At 40.5% G+C, this 17,107-nt stretch overlaps 1 protein-coding gene across 1 annotated transcript in view; it reads left to right on the top strand.

Moving 5' to 3' along the window:
- The window catches only part of CDK17 (cyclin dependent kinase 17), a 209,563-nt gene extending 194,952 nt beyond the window's left edge, over window positions 1–14,611 (top strand). The window contains exons 13-17 of the mRNA XM_075856764.1: window positions 3,079–3,184; window positions 6,991–7,033; window positions 7,475–7,565; window positions 9,689–9,766; window positions 11,109–14,611. Of these exons, the coding sequence (XP_075712879.1) occupies window positions 3,079–3,184; window positions 6,991–7,033; window positions 7,475–7,565; window positions 9,689–9,766; window positions 11,109–11,146 (356 nt within the window). The 3' untranslated portion in view covers window positions 11,147–14,611. The remainder of the gene's footprint in view (window positions 1–3,078; window positions 3,185–6,990; window positions 7,034–7,474; window positions 7,566–9,688; window positions 9,767–11,108) is intronic.
- Window positions 14,612–17,107: the final 2,496 nt, after the last annotated feature.

The raw sequence follows: 17,107 nt of genomic DNA, 5'->3' as shown, positions 1-17,107 counted from the left end.
ATCCGTCTCTGAACTGTGCCCTTGTGTCACTTCGGATTAACGGCATATTTGTAGTTGGTTCCTTGACAAGAATTGCAATGGTCACCATTTAAAAATGACTGTTTATGTAATATGATAAAAATCCATCTTCTCTGCCTCCAGCTGTCTCATGAGAGGCTCAGACTGTTGATTTCTCCCTTCACTATACTACACTCTGCCCATAGGTGGCGCTGTGTGGGCACAATCTCTCCAGGACTTCAGTGCATGGAGAGTGGATTTCCATTACAGCAAGGATAAGATCTTTTCTATTTTGTTCTTTGTATTTAATGATTCGAAGATAACTGCTACACATATACCAAGAAAAATAACACTTAACCCCTTAGTGACCAGCCTATTTTAGGCAGGAATGACAAAGCGATTTTTTATTTTTTTTTCGTTTTTCTATAGTCGCATTCAAAGAGCTATAACTTTTTTATTTTTCTGTAGACATATCTGTATGAGGACTTGTTTTTTTGCAGGATTAGTTTTCAATGGCACCATTTTGGGGTACATATAAATTTTTATTAACTTTTATAAACTTTTGGGGGATAGAAAAAAAACCCTGAAATTAAGCCATTCTATGCGTTTTAAATTGACGCCGTTCACTTTGCGGCGTAAATAACACATTACCTTTTATTCTATGGGTCGGTACGATTACGACGATACCACATATTTGTAGGTTTTTTGTTTTACGACTTTTGCACAATAAAAACACTTTTGAACTAAAATTATTTTTTTTGCATCGTCGCTTTCCAAGAGCCATCATTTGTTTATTTTTCCATCAATGTAGTGAATTTTTGGGCTTGTTTTTTGCAGGACGAGATGTCGTTTTGATTGGTACTATTTTGGGGTACATTGGATTTATTGATTAACTTTTATTATGACTTTTTGGGGGGGCAATGGAAAAAAATAGCAATTTCGGCATGTTTTTTTACGGTGTTTTCCTTGCCGTTTAAATTACATTATCTTTATTGTTTGAGTCATGATGGTCGCAGCGATACCATGTATGTGTACTTTTATTTTTTACACTTTTACTAAATAACACCACTTTTTATGGAAAAAAAATGGTTATTTATTTTTTTACTGTCCTTTTTATTAATCATTTTTATTTTCAGATTACTTATTTTTTTAGTCCCACTAGGGGACTTTACTGTGCGATCTTTAGATCGCTGCTATAATTCTTTGGTATACTTCGTATACCAGAGCATTTATTGCCTGTCAGTGTAAATCTGACAGGCAATCTATTAGGACGTGCCTCTGGCACGTCCGAATAGGCATATTTCCAGGGCAGACCTGGGGGCCTTTATCAGGCCCCCGGCTGTCATGGCACCCCATCGGAGGCCCGCCATCGCATTTGCGGGCTGCCGATGGTTGAGAGAGGGAGCTCCCTCCCTCTGTAAACAAATTAAATGCGGCGGTCGCTATTGACCACAGCGTTTAACGGGTTAAACGGCCACATTCGAAGTTAAATTCGATTGCGGTCGTTGGAGCAGGAGTCCGGCTGTCATTAGACAGCAGAGCCCCGGCTCCAGACTGCACGGGACACCCGTGCAGGACTTATACTGCGCTGACGTGAAAAGGCGACGGCCTAGACTAAGGCCCCTTAGTGACCGCCATGAAAAGGCGTATTGGTGGTCACTAATTGGTTAATGAGGGGAAACCGGGAGATCTCTTGTAAGGTACTAATAGAAGTACATCATAATGACTATTTAGAATGAGGAACATGCAGCGGAGGCCTGAGAATAATCACTATGAAATCTGCAGCTGAATGGCGTATGCTGTAGATTTTAAAATCCACAGCATTCTATCAAATAAGTACAAACTTTTTTTTCGATACCATCATTGGAGTTTCTTAGAGGCTCTGTCACCAGATTTTGCAACCCCTATCTGCTATTGCAGCAGATCGGCGCTGCAATGTAGATTACAGTAACATTTTTATTTTTAAAAAACGAGCATTTTTGGCCGAGTTATGACCATTTTTGTATTTATTCAAATGAGGCTTGCAAAAGTACAACTGGGCGTGTTTAAAAGTAAAAGTCCAAGTGGGCGTGTATTATGTGCGTACATCGGGGCGTGTTTACTACTTTTACTAGCTGGGCGTTAGGAATGGGAGTGTATGATGCTGACGAATCAGCATCATCCACTTCTCTTCACAACATCCAGCTTCTGGCAGTGCAGGCACACAGCGTGTTCGAGAGATCACGCTGTGACGTCACTCATTTCCTGCCCCAGGTCCTGCATCGTGTCGGACCAGCGAGGACACATCGGCACCAGAGGCTACAGTTGATTCTGCAGCAGCATCGGCGTTTGCAGGTAAGTAGCTACATCGACTTGCAAACGCCGATGCTGCTGCAGAATCAACTGTAGCCTCTGGTGCCGATGTGTCCTCGCTCGTCCGACACGATGCAGGACCTGGGGCAGGAAGTGAGTGACGTCACAGCGTGATCTCTCGAACACGCTGTGTGTCTGCACTGCCAGATGCTGGGCGTTCTGAAGAGAAGTGGATGATACTTCTCATCAGAACGCCCAGCTAGTAAAAGAAGTAAAAACGCCCAGATGTACGCACATAATACACGCCCAGTTGTACTTTTACTGTAAACACGCCCAGTTGGACTTTAACCAGCCTCATTTACATAAATACAAAAATGGTCATAACTTGGCCAAAAATGCTCGTTTTTTAAAAATAAAAACGTTACTGTAATCTACATTGCAGCGCCTATCTGCTGCAATAGCAGATAGGGGCTGCAAAATCTGGTGACAGAGCCTCTTTATATCCTGTTCACCTGCATTGTACTGTGTTTTGTTGAAGATTTTTAGCAAGCAATCCGTTCCAAAAAAAAAAAAAACTGCAATAAATAAGCCCCATCTGAACATAGTCTTAGGGTTGCAATGTTGTAACTAGTCATCTGGCACACAGGATGGGTTTAATCTTACACTATCCTCCATAAGGCTTTCTTTCTTTCTTCTACATGCCGAGTTCATGATGGAATATCTGTTGTGAGACCAGTTTTACAATTATTGAGAAAGATGGGTAACTTTTTTTCTTTTCTTTTCTTCTAGGCACTCCAACTGAAGACACCTGGTCTGGAGTTTCTTCAAATGATGAGTTTCGGAACTACAATTTTCCAAAGTACAAACCTCAGCCTCTCATCAATCATGCTCCAAGGTATTGAATTTTGTGGCGCAGTAGAATGCGGTCTGGAAATCACTGAATTTGTGTCCCTCTTCGAAACAAAATCATTTATTATGGATGGATATTTGTCTACCGTGTATCTTATTCTTCACTATCTGAGCGGCATAAAATAGAGAATGAGAAGCGAGTTTTCTATGAATTTATTCCGTTTTTCATGTAAAAAGCGGCTTAAATGCTGCAAGTAGCCAGTGTCCTGCATTTCCCAGCCCACAAACAGCGATTGACAGATTTTCTTGTATGAATGTGTAAATAGGAAGAGCTGTCAATCACTCTTTGTGGGCAAGAAAAGACAGGAATTCTCTTGGCTTACTCGGAGTCCTTACATCATAAAAACCTTTTTTATATGAAAATAATTAAATTATAGAAAACTATGTATACTAAAGCTCAGTGTCTACCGCAATGTCCTATATTGTCTTGAAATAAGGTAGCCTATTAGACCTGACAGATTTGCTTTAAAGTGGTCAGTCGTGCCGGAAGGAATACACTCCTTCAGATAGGACCATAATGCCAATGTCCTGTCAGATTGAAAGGACCGTCTTAACATATGTATATGTTTTGTACCCATCGGCCTGATATGGCAACGGAAAAGTAATGCAATTTCCGAACCCCTTTTTTTGTTTCTGTTCCTTACAGTTTTTAAAGAGGACCTGACACTAGGTCACAGAAAGTAAACCAGCAGTGTCACGTTACTACCTCGCTCTCCTGGACTCCAGCAGTGCTTTAATTTTATTTCTACGGCCCCTGTTCCCGAGATATGGCCCCTGTTTTTTTTGGTGCCAAATATGGTAATGAATCACTTACTTGCCAAGAGGGAGAACACCAGTGATTCTCCTGAGGTGGAGCTACTGAACAGCTTTTGATTCCGTCCTATCAGCATGAAGCTGCTTCACACAAGGGGCTAGCTGTGAGAGACTGAGGCTGGAGAGAAGTGGGATCACTTCAAATAGCCATATCTCTGGCTGTGGACCACCTAGAACAGTGGTGGCATATGAAAGATGAAATTCTAGCAGGATTGCAGTTCTAGCTGTGACAGAACCGGAGATAACACCAGTTAAAAAGACGGTCGCGAATGGGAACTGCATATTCATTTAGTATACAGTTTCCATTCCAGATTCCATACAGGGGTCCTATCTCCAGAACGAGGGATGGTAAAAATAAAATGAAAGCAATTCAGTCGACAGCGGTAGTAGGGTGAGACTGCTGGTTCATTTTCTATGACCTAGTCACAGGTCCTCCTTAAGACCTCTGTTTCCTTGTCAGTGGATGAAACCATTTACACCCAGCGACTGAAGAGCTGTAACGGACCTAGTCTTGCTCACAGCTGAGATTTGGTTACAGTGGTCTCCAGACATTCTTCTGTAAACTTCAGACTGGTACTGACACAAATACATTGTAGCAGAGTATCAGGACAGCAGAGAGAGAGAGAGAGAGAGAGAGAGAGATCTGTGCTGCTGATGTATTTAGCTGACACAGGATATGCGTGGGCACCTCTCAATTCTCCACATGGGTGTGGCGGCCGCCGCAACCCCTGTTTTTGGCACTTGTGTGGGTTCCACATCTGAGATCCGCACCTATCATACGTTTATGGCTTATCCATTTGATATGCTATAATATCTATGATGGGAATACCACTTTAAGTTCAGGTTTTCGACCTTTTGAAGTGAACAAAAGAAAAAAAAAATATTCACTGACTGGAAATTGAATTCCTCGCCATATTTCAGAATGTCGAACGCAGATATACTGACTGGCTGCTTTAATACAGATGTGTCCTCCTTTAACCCCTTAGTGACCACTAATACGCCTTTTTACGTCGGTCACTAATGGGCTTTAGGCTAGGCTGACGCCTTTTCACGTCAGCCTAGTCGAAGTCCTGCACGGGTCTCCCGTGCAGGCAGGAGCCGGGGCTCTGCTGTCTGATGACAGCTGAGCTCCTGCTCCAACGCCCGCGATCTAAGTAAACTTCGATCGCGGCCGTTTAACCCGTTAAATGCCGCCGTCAATAGCGACCGCGGCATTTAACTTTGTTTACAGAGGGAGTGAGCTCCCTCTGTCACCCATCGGCGGCCCGCGAATGCAATCGCGGGTCTCCGATGGGGTGTCATGGCAGCCGGGGGCCTGATAAAAGCCCCCAGGTCTGCCTTGGACATATGCCTGTTAGGACGCGCCGGAGGCACGTCCTAATAGATTGCCTGTCAGATTTACACTGACAGGCAATAATGCTCTGGTATACGAAGTATACCAAAGCATTATAGCAGCGATCGGAATATCGCACAGTAAAGTCCCCTAGTGGGACTAATAAAATTAGTCATCAAAGTGAAATAAAGATTATTAATAAAAAGTACAGTAAAAAAATAAATCAATTTTTTTCCATAAAAAGTGGTTTTATATTGTAAAAGTGTAAAAAAAAAAAAAAAAGTACACATATGTGGTATCGCCGCGACCGTAATGACTCCATTAATAAAGTTAATATGTAATTTAAACCGCAAAGTGAACACCGGAAAAAAAAAACGCAAAAAACCATGGCGAAATTGCAATTTTTTTCCATTGCCCCCCAAAAAAGTCATAATAAAAATGAATCAATAAGTCCCATGCACCCCAAAACAGTACCATTCAAAACGACGTCTTTTCCCGCAGAAAAACAAGCCCAAAAAATCACTACATTGATGGAAAAATAAAAAAATTACGGCTCTTGGAAAGCGACGATGCAAAAACAAATAATTTTAGTTCAAAAGTGTTTTTATTGTGCAAAAGTCGTAAAACATAAAAAAACCTCTACATAAGTGGTATCGCCGTAATCGTACCGAGCCATAGAATAAAGGTAACATGTTATTTACGTCGCATAGTGAACGCCGTCAATTTAAAAACGCATAGAACAATGGCGGAATTTCAGTTTTTTTTTATAATCCCCCCCCAAAAAGGCTAATAAAAGTTAATATAAAAATGATATGTACCCAAAAATGGTGCTATTAAAAAGTACAACTAATCCCGCAAAAAACAAGTCTTCATACAGCTATGTAGACGAAAAAATAAAAAAGTTATAGCTCTTTGAATGCGACTATAGAAAAACGAATAAAATAGCTTGGTCATTAGGGCCTAAAATGGGCTGGTCACTAAAGGGTTAACTTCTCTCTAAACCCGACATATCCCGAGATGTGTTAAACAAACATGTAGTAAAAAAAAACAAAACGGATACCTCCAATGGATGGCATTTGTTGCTCATATATACATCTATTCCTTTTTTTACTGGATGGATGTGACGGGTGCCTCTGACTGATTTTGCCCTTAGACTTCCATGTTAAAAAAAACATATATAAGTTAAATCATACGTTTTTTACTGAATGGTGCGAGATTGTATTGAATTAATATCATGACAAATTGTAAAACTTAACGCAATTTAAGAAAAGTTAAGGATGGACACATCTGTTTGCCAGTCTTAGTCTGAAGTCCGCAGGAGTAAGTTGTGACAAATGTAAGAGGCGCACGCCTCTTAATAAGTTTGTCACATCTTGTGCTATTCTACACTAGCGAATTTCTGGCCACGCGTCTCCGTGGGGAAAAAGTGTCGTAGGCGGCATAAAAGAGAAAAAAAGTTGCAAAATTTTTCGGCAAATTGCAATTTTTTTATTCTCTCAAATTGGCTTAGATCGTTTCATAATTCCCCCCCAAAGTATATTAGAAAGTTGCATAACTGCTTATTAAGGCAATTAAATAATTAAATTTACATAAAAAAACCAAAAAAAACTTTTATACTCTAACAATTTAAATGTTTTTGTTTTTAGGTTAGACTCTGAAGGAATTGAGTTGTTAACCAGGTTTCTTCAGGTAGGAATTTTCTGTTTGTGTATATTTGCATATTGCATTCGCATGTACGCCTTTAGAGACAATTTGTTTCTAAAATGTATTTCAGCTCTCAGACTTAAAAATAATAAATATATACACACGCGCGCGCGCTACTGCTCATTAATCTCAATACACACCAATATTCGTTGATTTCTCTGCATGAATATGATTTGTCCCACCTTTTGGGTCCCGCACTGATCTCTAGAATGGGGGCCCCTAAGCCCCGTCCTATCTTTCTCTGTTCCTGCTGCCTTTTGTAAGACTTGACCAAATGCTAACAAACAGATGTATTGTTTTGCTGCCTGCCCTTGTATGTACACACAATTGGTTGAGAGGTAATCCTATATCGTTTTGCTATATTGCTTTCACAAAGTCCCACATGCACTGTGGGGTTCTAACAGAACTTTATTCTTCATTTTGCAGTACGAGTCTAAGAAGAGGGTTTCAGCAGAAGAAGCTATGAAGCATGCTTACTTCAGAAGTCTCGGAACAAAAATATATAGCTTGCCAGAAAGTAATTATCCAAACTTGTCTGAATTGTTCATAGGTTGGAATTACCTAGAAAAACTTTGTAATCTACCTATTATTGTGTTATACATTGAATGGCCAATTTATTAGAGACATCTAGTAGAGTGTTAGACCTTCTTTGGCCTTCAGATCCGCAGCAATTCCTCGTGGCATAGATTTCACTACATGTTAAAAATCCTTCTGCAGGAATATTGGCCCATGTGGGCAGGATAACTTTTGGCAGTTGCCGCTAAAGTGTCCTCCTGCCATAGGCTAAACAGCTGCCGTGAAGGGATAAACTTGGTGGGCCACAATGCTTAGTTAAGCCCTACTGTTCAAATGTCCATCCACAGGTATCAGAGGACCCAGGGTGTGCCAAGGAAGCATTACCCACACCATTACTCCACCTCTACCAGCCTGAACTGTTAACACCCGACAGGAATTATTCATCGTTTCGTTCTGCTTTCACCAAATTCTGACCCTCCCATCAGCATTTGGGCGACAGAAATCTGGATTCATCTGATCAGGCAATGTTTTTCCACTGCTCAGTGATCCAGTTTTTGCTCGATCTTGCCTATGGCACTCGGACTGGTCGTCATCTGTTTATATTCCATCCGTGCTAAGGAATGACGAGTTGTGCGTTCTGACGCATGGTTAGAGCGCAAGCATTGTATTCGGCTGCAATTTGCATGACCTGTGCCCCGTCTTTTCATCAGAGCGATTCTTGACCTCCTCCTCTGACGTTCGTTTACAGGATCCTCTTTCGCTGGATTTTTTTCCTCAATCACACCATACACTGTATACTCTTGACACCGTTGCAGGAGACAACTCCACAATGTTGGTAGTTTTTTACAACTTGAACCAGGCTAGGCTAGTACAGTGGTCCATACCTTGTTGAGAGACTATTTTTCCATTTTAATGTGGATTCTCTCTGAAACTGATCCACGGAAAACTTGCTCACTTGATTTTATACTGCGCTCCTGGGTCACGTGTCTAATTTCCATACAGGGAAACTCCAGTCCTGAAAGGTCATGTGTCTTTAATGAAGTGGCCATTAGGTGTGGGTGTGCAGTCACACGTGGCCGATTTTGTTGCAGAAATTTTCGGACACTGAAAATCTGTTCCATGCATCTGAATGGAATCTGCAGAAATGCTTACACCTGCTGCAGAAACAACCGGATTTCGATGAATGGGACAATTTACAGTCGCAAAAGATTTCTGCAACAACGTTTCCACATGTGATGGACTTTTTTTTATAGAGGTTTCCCTAATGCTTTTGGCAACGTTCAGATAATACATGATTACCGCATTACATAGATGGCCATTCTTGAAAGTACACATACTGTAGAACTCGGTCATAAAGCACTAAAGGTAAAACAAATATATATACATAATATAAATATATATATATTATATTAAAAAAAATAGATATATATATTCTATTCTGAAATGTTCTTGAGTCTACATTTCCATTTAACACTGCTGCTTCAGAACATAATGTGAGGCAGGGGAATGCAGCCGTCCAGGCTTTGGCATGGGGGTGGCGCAGACCAAGTGCACTTTGGTAGAAACCGTTATGACCATCTATCTGCCAATTTTGTCTACACGTTGTAGGTCTTATGCAGCCGTAAAGTGGTGCCACTTTGCATATAGCTCCCACTTCAATTGTCCATTCAGTAGTTCAGGGCAAGTAGTAGTTCCAGCCAGGGCCGGACGATACCATTGGTGCAACCTGTGCCACTGCCACATTTATAAGCAGACATAAGGGTGGGCTCTATGCCTGAGATATTTAAGAGCCTATACTGTAGGAGAAAAAAAAAAGCTGAGGAATTTTCTTCTAAATGGCCATATACTGTTTTTGCATGGGGGTCCTCTGCTGTCTTTGTACACTACTGGTTCCAGGATAGTAATAACATTCGTATAAAATGGCCCATACATTTCAGGGAGACGCAAAGTGATCCAGGACATTGTACCAGTCCTGTAGTAGTGTCTATAGAATCTTTCTAATCATAATGCAGTGCACATACAATATTCTCAACCTCATAGGCGTGCCTAGCAGAGCAAAAGGTACAAAAAGATGGAAATTGAACCATTGTTCTAATTTTTGAATTTTACTTTATCACCTTTCAGATATATCAATATTCAGTCTTAAGGATATCCAGCTCCAGAAGGATCCTGGTTTTCGGAATTCTTCATATCCAGAAGCAGGTATAGTAGCTTGGCATGAATACATTGTGCCAGCTCCTTTTTAAGTAGCGTTTCTAGATAGCCCCTATCTATTGTTTTGCAAGTAGCTATTCTCATTGTTGTCACATTTGTTATACATCAACATCTTAAAGCGACACTCCAGGAATAACTGATGCCCTGTGTTATGGCCAGTTCAGGGCCTGTAGGAGTGGTGACTATCTGTGGTGGGTTTTGAATTTCTATCCTCAGTCTTTTAACCAGCCATAACCCAAAGATGATAATACACCTCACCTTAAAGAGACTGTCACCACATTATAAGTGCCCTATCTCCTATATAAGGAGATCGGCGCTATAATGTAGGCGACAGTAATGCTTTTTATTTAATAAAACGATCTGTTTTCAACACTTTATTAGCGATTTTAGATTTATGCTAATGAGTTGCTTAATGCCCAAGTGGGCATATTTTTACTTTAGACCAAGTGGGCGTTGTACAGGGGAGTGAATGACGCTGACCAATCAGCATCATGCACTCCTCTCCATTCATTTACTCAGCGCATAGGGATCCTGCTAGATCCTTATGTGCTGTCTTATACTAACACATTAACAATACTGAAGTGCTTAGACAGTCAATAGACATTCCACGGGATGTCTATTCACAATCTCTGCACTTCGTTACTCTGTCTGTGGTAGTTACAGCAGAGGAAGCGTGATCTCGTTGTAACCTGTCATTCATTGTTAATGTGTTAGTATAAGACAGCACATAAGGATCTAGCAGGATCCCTATGCGCTGAGTAAATGAATGGAGAGGAGTGCATGATGCTGATTGGTCAGCGTCATACACTCCTCTGTACAACGCCCACTTGGTCTAAAGTAAAAATACGCCCAGTTGGGCCTTAAGCAACTCATTAGCATAAATCTAAAATCACTAATAAAATGTTGAAAACAGATCGTTTTTTTTAAATAAAAAGCATTACTGTCACCTACATTATAGCGCCGATCTCCTTATGTAGGAGATAGGCCACTTATAATGTGGTGACAGAGCCTCTTTAAGGCCTTGTACTTGTACTTTTTTCTGGAATGCTCCATTAATACCTAATCCACGAGTAGAGAAAAATACGCATATATAAATATTCCAGAATGTGTTTTTTCTACCTATGACTTCAAAATTTTAGGTCCCCATGGGATTCATTTTATTCCCCAAAATATTTAGCCATTTTTCATTGTAAGCAGGTTTTATACAGTAGTTCTGACAGTTGGCGTAACATTGCCAAATACTGCCGGGTGTTTAGAGAGAACCTGTGTTGTTTCCATGATCATACGCATGTGCTGTTGGTTGTAATGCATCTCCATGTCTTGTTTGTAGGGCACGGCAAGAACAGAAGACAGAGCATGCTCTTTTAAGATGTTTTTCCTATCCGTTTCATACAAAGATCAGAATCTTAGGTGGCAACTCTTACTTCTGGTGGACTATGAACTGATTGTCAACACTGACCTACTGACGGAGTCGTTTTATTTCAGGCCTGCAGATTTCCCCCTTTTTTTTTCCCCCCCTTTTTTTAATATATATATATATTTGTTGTCACAGTGTGACGAAGCTTGTACAGTTGGTTTTGAGGTCTCCGCTGCTGTTAGAGCCAGTAGGTTACAGCTGTCAATGTGACTGTAGCTGCAATTCTTGTGCAGGACTGGGACACAATGCGTCATTATTTATTGCCGAATCATTGCTGCTAAATGACTACTGTCTGAATATTTACCACAACAAACATGCCTGAAGAAGTTGCAGTGGCTTGATAATCTGTGAATGCATCATTGTTTTTTTTTTTGTTGTTTTTTTTAACCCAACATTTTTGTTTTTTTTATCCTGTTTTTTTTTTTTATTGTTTTAGTTTTCTTTTTATTAAATAGTTTCCATTAAGGCAATTTTTGCTTTGCTTGGCCTTGAACCTAGCGGACCATATTTGATGTTTTTGGCTGACCGACCGTTTCTTCCATTCACCTTATAAATTGGTAACAATATTTTGTAAAGTACAAAACAAAAATCAGAGATCAATATTTTCCTAAGGTTGGAGATAATTGGGTCACCAGCAAAACACCTAGAGCTTCTGAAAGAGAATTTCCCTTGTAATAATTAAATTATTTGTATTCTTAAAGTACCGCAATGTGCCTCTAGCATGTTAGGAAAGGAGCAAAATAAGTTGTTTTTTTTGGTATGGCAGTTTTATGAAAAAAAGTCACATGTCGCTAACATTAGACACTTTAAACAACACATACAGAATGTAGTGTGTCCTAAAACAGGCCTGGATTCTTACAGCCCCCTCACTCACGGTCAATTTTTTTTGTTTCCTGACTTTTTGTAGATTCTGTTAAATGAATTCTTGTTGTAGATATAGCAGAGCTGAATCGGTTATTGAACTCTTTTGGACTGTATTGTGATAACTCTTCAAGTTAAGATAATGCAGTAGGCTAAGGTTCTGTCCACACTAGCATCTTAGGCCCTGTTTTATTGTTTCCATTGCCTTTAAAATTCTGTTTTTTTGTGGGGGGGTTTTTTCCACACTTGGCAGAACAGCACAGTGGACTACATTATTCTGCACATTCAGGGCAAAGTAAACCTTTTGGAACAGAATCATGAGTACAGTGTGAACAGAGCCTAACCTGCAGTCTTTTGTAAACAGAAAATACTTCATCTTTGCTACATCAGTATCTCACAGTAATAAATGGTATCTAACTGTAGCAAATACATGGCACACATTGAAGTACTTGAATAGAGTTATAGAGGATTTATAATTCCCTATTATAAAAATGTATTGGTAGATGTATGTTTCAAATACTATGGAGACGAATACTGGTTTGAAATTGAGAATGCTTAAAGTGTTCGTCTATGTTCACACTGCCGTCGGAGGCTTCTTTTGGATCCTCCGTCTGCTGTCGCAGCAGATTTGACAGGAATGCTAGCAGCAGCATTCTTCCTGTCAAAGCAACGGAAACCACGACGGTACCCAATGGACCCAACCCGGTGGAGCGTGCGACTGATCCTTCTATGCATCATGATTTCTGTTATGAACAGAAACCACGCTGCAAGTGTGAACAGAGCCTTACTGTCGAAAGCCATCTACCCTTTGAAAACAGACACAAAGGACAGGTAATAGTTACACTGTTGTTCATATCTCCAGGCGCCAAGCTGTAGATCGGTCACCATAACTCTGCTTATTTGATGTTTTTATCAGTTCTTTGACTATATAAAATATAAGATTTCTTCTCAAGAGACTATTGTAGCTATATAGGCTGTTTTTGCAGATAGATGTTTATCAGGTGACTCCTATGCTCACACAGAATACTGTTTAAAAAACTACCAGGAGCTTGTCTCTACTCCGCCGCTAGCCTCAATAAATGGTAATAATGGTATTTTCCAATGTGTATATAGTCTGTCACCGACCCTCATATGGCGTCATCAGGTGATTGAGATAGCAGAAGATAAAGTCCGATAAGATTATGTAGCGTTAATAGACCATACAGTATTTTAATGCAAAGAAGGTTCATAAGATGATTGATGCAAACGATTCATGTATGTCTAATAAACCTCCAATCCATAGACGAGAAGCCGTTACTACAATCTACCGTAGAGGAGGCCTGGGAGCATTACTGATACATACCCATAGGCTAGATATACCTAAACCTCAAATAACACAGGACTAAACCGCTAAAATAACAGATATCATAAACCACATAAGGATGATATCCAAAAAAGATTACTCATGAAGGCCCAAGCCACTGTGGACGGTTGGTTTTACTACTGGAAAGCCAGATCATTTTTGAGATTAAATTATGGAGTCTTCTCAACATGATGGACCCTCAAAGTTATTTTGTAGGAGCTCAATGAAGTCGCATGCCGCTCCGTTTCCCTGCTGTACTAGAGATGAGTTTTCACTAGCCGTTATCTGTTAATGTGACCTGTTCTAAAGAGGCACCGCTGCGTTCTAGAAGGCTCCTAGTGACTGACAGAAAAGCTAGACTATGCTGAAGGATTTATGGACATGCACAATATTATGGCCAAACTGTTGATGAATCGTGTTCTCCTTACCGGTAGTCACATAAGTAAAACCTAAAATATGTCCCTTCCCCCTAAGTTCAATTGCTTCTGAATTACTGCGCTGATCTGTATCATGAACACACCATTTTTATTTTTTTTATTCTACTTTGCTTTTTTTTAACCTAAAATGAGACTGACGTCTTCAGAAAGTAGCAGGTGTATCCTGAATGGACTTGGATGGCTGTTCTTTGGTCCAACATCCACCCTGTGGAGCATTTAGGGATCTGCTATTTCTGTCCTGGAGGATTAAAAGAGACTTTTAGGTAATTTAACAGTATTACGTGACCTTTTTCCCCCAATTATTTTTCTAAACTTTTTGTGAATAGTGATTGTGGAACACGTGGGTTGTTTTGTTAATATAACCAATATAATATGGATTTTTATTATTTTTTATGATTTTGTTAGAGACCGCGAGTTCATGTTGAATAGTGGACCACTAGTCCTTTTCATAATTTGTAAATGGGTTTAATATCCAGAAGCGATCCGTAGAGCGAAGAAACTGCTGTTTATTTGAAACTGACAAACCTGTATTAATATTGTACTTTTTCAAGTATAAATATTCGGTGGAATACAATAGTCTTGTTTTGAATCTCATGGGGGACCGATATTTCTTTGTTGTAAGGCACTTTCCTTCCATCTGAATTTCTTGTACAACACAGGAATATGTCAATTTTTTGTTTTTTTGTTTGTACTCCCCACCCCCTGGTGCTGATTTCTACGGTGTTTTATAAAATTGTCCAAGTTGATAAAAATAAACTGGTTCTTAATATTTGAAATTTACCGTTAATCGTTTTACAAATGGCAACCTCATTTGAAGCTGACGTTTGCTGGTTCGGTTATGACTTTTTTTTTTAGGTTACATGCGCACGTCGCAGCATTTGATGGGAAAATCCACTTTAAAACCGCGGAAAAAAAACAAGTAATTCACAGGTAAAATTCGCACTTATTGCATTTTTTTTATGCGTTTGAAATTCCACAGGGCGTTTTACTGCGTTTGTACTCCTTATTGCTGGGAAAACCCGCATGTGTTTTACTGCTAATTTCCCCATTTTTGCCATGTTTTTTTTTTCTGGGGTTATTAAAGGTGAAGTACATTGAAACCATGTGAAACCTGTAATAGCCGCACGGTCAAAAACCGCATCACAGAACCGTGGTGGTTCGCTGTAAAACACATGCAGTTTTCACAGCCATTAGGAAGTACATGAGAATCGCTACAAAACTGCAATAAGAACATGGTAAAATGTGATCAAAATACGCTGTTATTCCAGCCTTAGGCCTGATTGACACAAACGTTGTATACGTCAGTGTTCTGTGTGAAAACAACGGACAGCGCACAGACCTATGCAACTCAATGGGGCTATTCAGACATGCGTAATATTTCACGCAGCGTTTCCATTGCGTGAAACTCACTGCATGTCCTATTTTGGTGTGTCTTTGCGGATCACGCACTCATTGAAGTCAATGGGTGTGTGATAATCATGGACAGCACATGGATGACTTCCGTGTGCTGTCCGTGATTGACGCACCAGTTGCTAAAGAAATGCATTGGAAAAAAAATTATAATTTTGCATCAACACGGACATAAAATAAGGATGGCACACGGAACTGCAACGCAGGAAAAATGCTGCGTTTTCTGCTCACACAAAACGAACACGTTCGTGTCAATCTAGCCATAGATGCAGATTTTACATTTCGATGCGGAAACAGGTGCGCATTTTGGTACATTTTTATTTTAAAAACTTGTCAGATACAATTCTGGCCCCTTAAGGTGCAAGATAAATTGACTTAAAAGCCGCACCGCAGGTAAATTTTAGTGTGGAAACATACCTGCAAAATTTAGATGAGATTACTTGGCTGGTACTGGGTAATTCTTTGGATTTGCCGCAGGAAAAAATGTGCGGCACGTCCGCACGTAAAATGCATTAAAGTGGCCTTAAGGTTATTTCACGTATAGCCTTAAATTAGTTGTGGTTGCTGAGATGGCTTGTGTGTGCAATGATAATAGTGGTTATAATGGAATTAATGTGGACCTTAATTATTTCTTCTGTTGGTCTCAAGATAGTTTATTCCAAAACTGATAATGACGGAGACAGGTAAATGGCAAAATGGGCAATAAGTCAATCTTGTTCACATATCCAAGCTTGTTAATGGCCAAAACTCTGACTGGGCTAAATAAGTAAACCGGAATGGTTTGCTGATTCTGATTTCATAATATCCCAAACTACACTTCTGGCCCAGATACATATTACTGGTAAACATCACATCAGCCTTCCGTTCATCGGTTCTGTTCGACCTTTCCGTTGGAGGTACCGATGAACGAGAAGCCAAACGGAAACCATAGCTTCCGTTTGCATTACCATTAATTTCAATGGTAATGCTTCCGTTGCAGATGGCTTCCATTTTGTAAAGTTTCAGTTTTTTCAAGGGAAAAATAGCGTAGTCGACTAAAAAAAAAAACAAACGTTACGGAACGGAAACCAATTGCAACGGAAGCATTACCATTAAAATCAATGGTAATTCAAACAGAAGCTATGGCTTCCGTTCAGCAGTTCCTCCGATGGAAAGGTCGAATGGAACCCATGAAGGGAAGGCCGACACTGATGTGAACACACCCTAACAGAGGCGACTAGCTTTCCTGTTAGGTCTTGTTCACACAGTGCAGATTTTGGATGCATTAGGTTCCATTTCCGCTTTAAAATTACATGCAAAATCTGCATCAAACCTGCAATGTGTGAACAAGACCTTACTGTATACTGTTGCTGAGCTCATGGACTTCAGGCTATATTCACACGACATGGGTGTTTTCAGAACAGTGAAGTTCTATGGGTGTATTCACCCGTTGGCCGCCATAGAAGTCAATAGATCAGTTTTTAACAGCTGGTTTTTAGAAAGCCACCCATGTGACAGCTGTTAAAAACTGATCCTGGCCCTCACAAGGGGCCTCCCCGGGCACAGCGCTGAGCCCAGGGAATCCCCTGACGTCACTATCCATGTATGGACAGTGATGTCAGGGGCTTTCAACTACGGAGTCCCCGACCAGAGCATCAAAAGCGATATGGCCGGGTACTCCGGTCTTGGTAGATGCCCATATATGGATAGTGCCGTCATGCACTGTGTAATGAGAGAATCCCCGGCCAGAGCGTCGGCAGTGCTCCGCACAGGGATTCCGCTCCTAGTGACGCGATTTACAGTGGTGTGTACGCCTCGATCTACGTGGGCACTGGCACTATCTACAGTGGGCACTGTGGCACTATGTAACTGGGCGCTGTGGT

This window comes from Rhinoderma darwinii, chromosome 3, assembly GCF_050947455.1.
Source record: "Rhinoderma darwinii isolate aRhiDar2 chromosome 3, aRhiDar2.hap1, whole genome shotgun sequence".
Taxonomy (NCBI): domain Eukaryota; kingdom Metazoa; phylum Chordata; class Amphibia; order Anura; family Rhinodermatidae; genus Rhinoderma; species Rhinoderma darwinii.
Note: the sequence above shows the minus strand (reverse complement) of the source record. Positions and strands in the feature narration are given on the sequence as shown.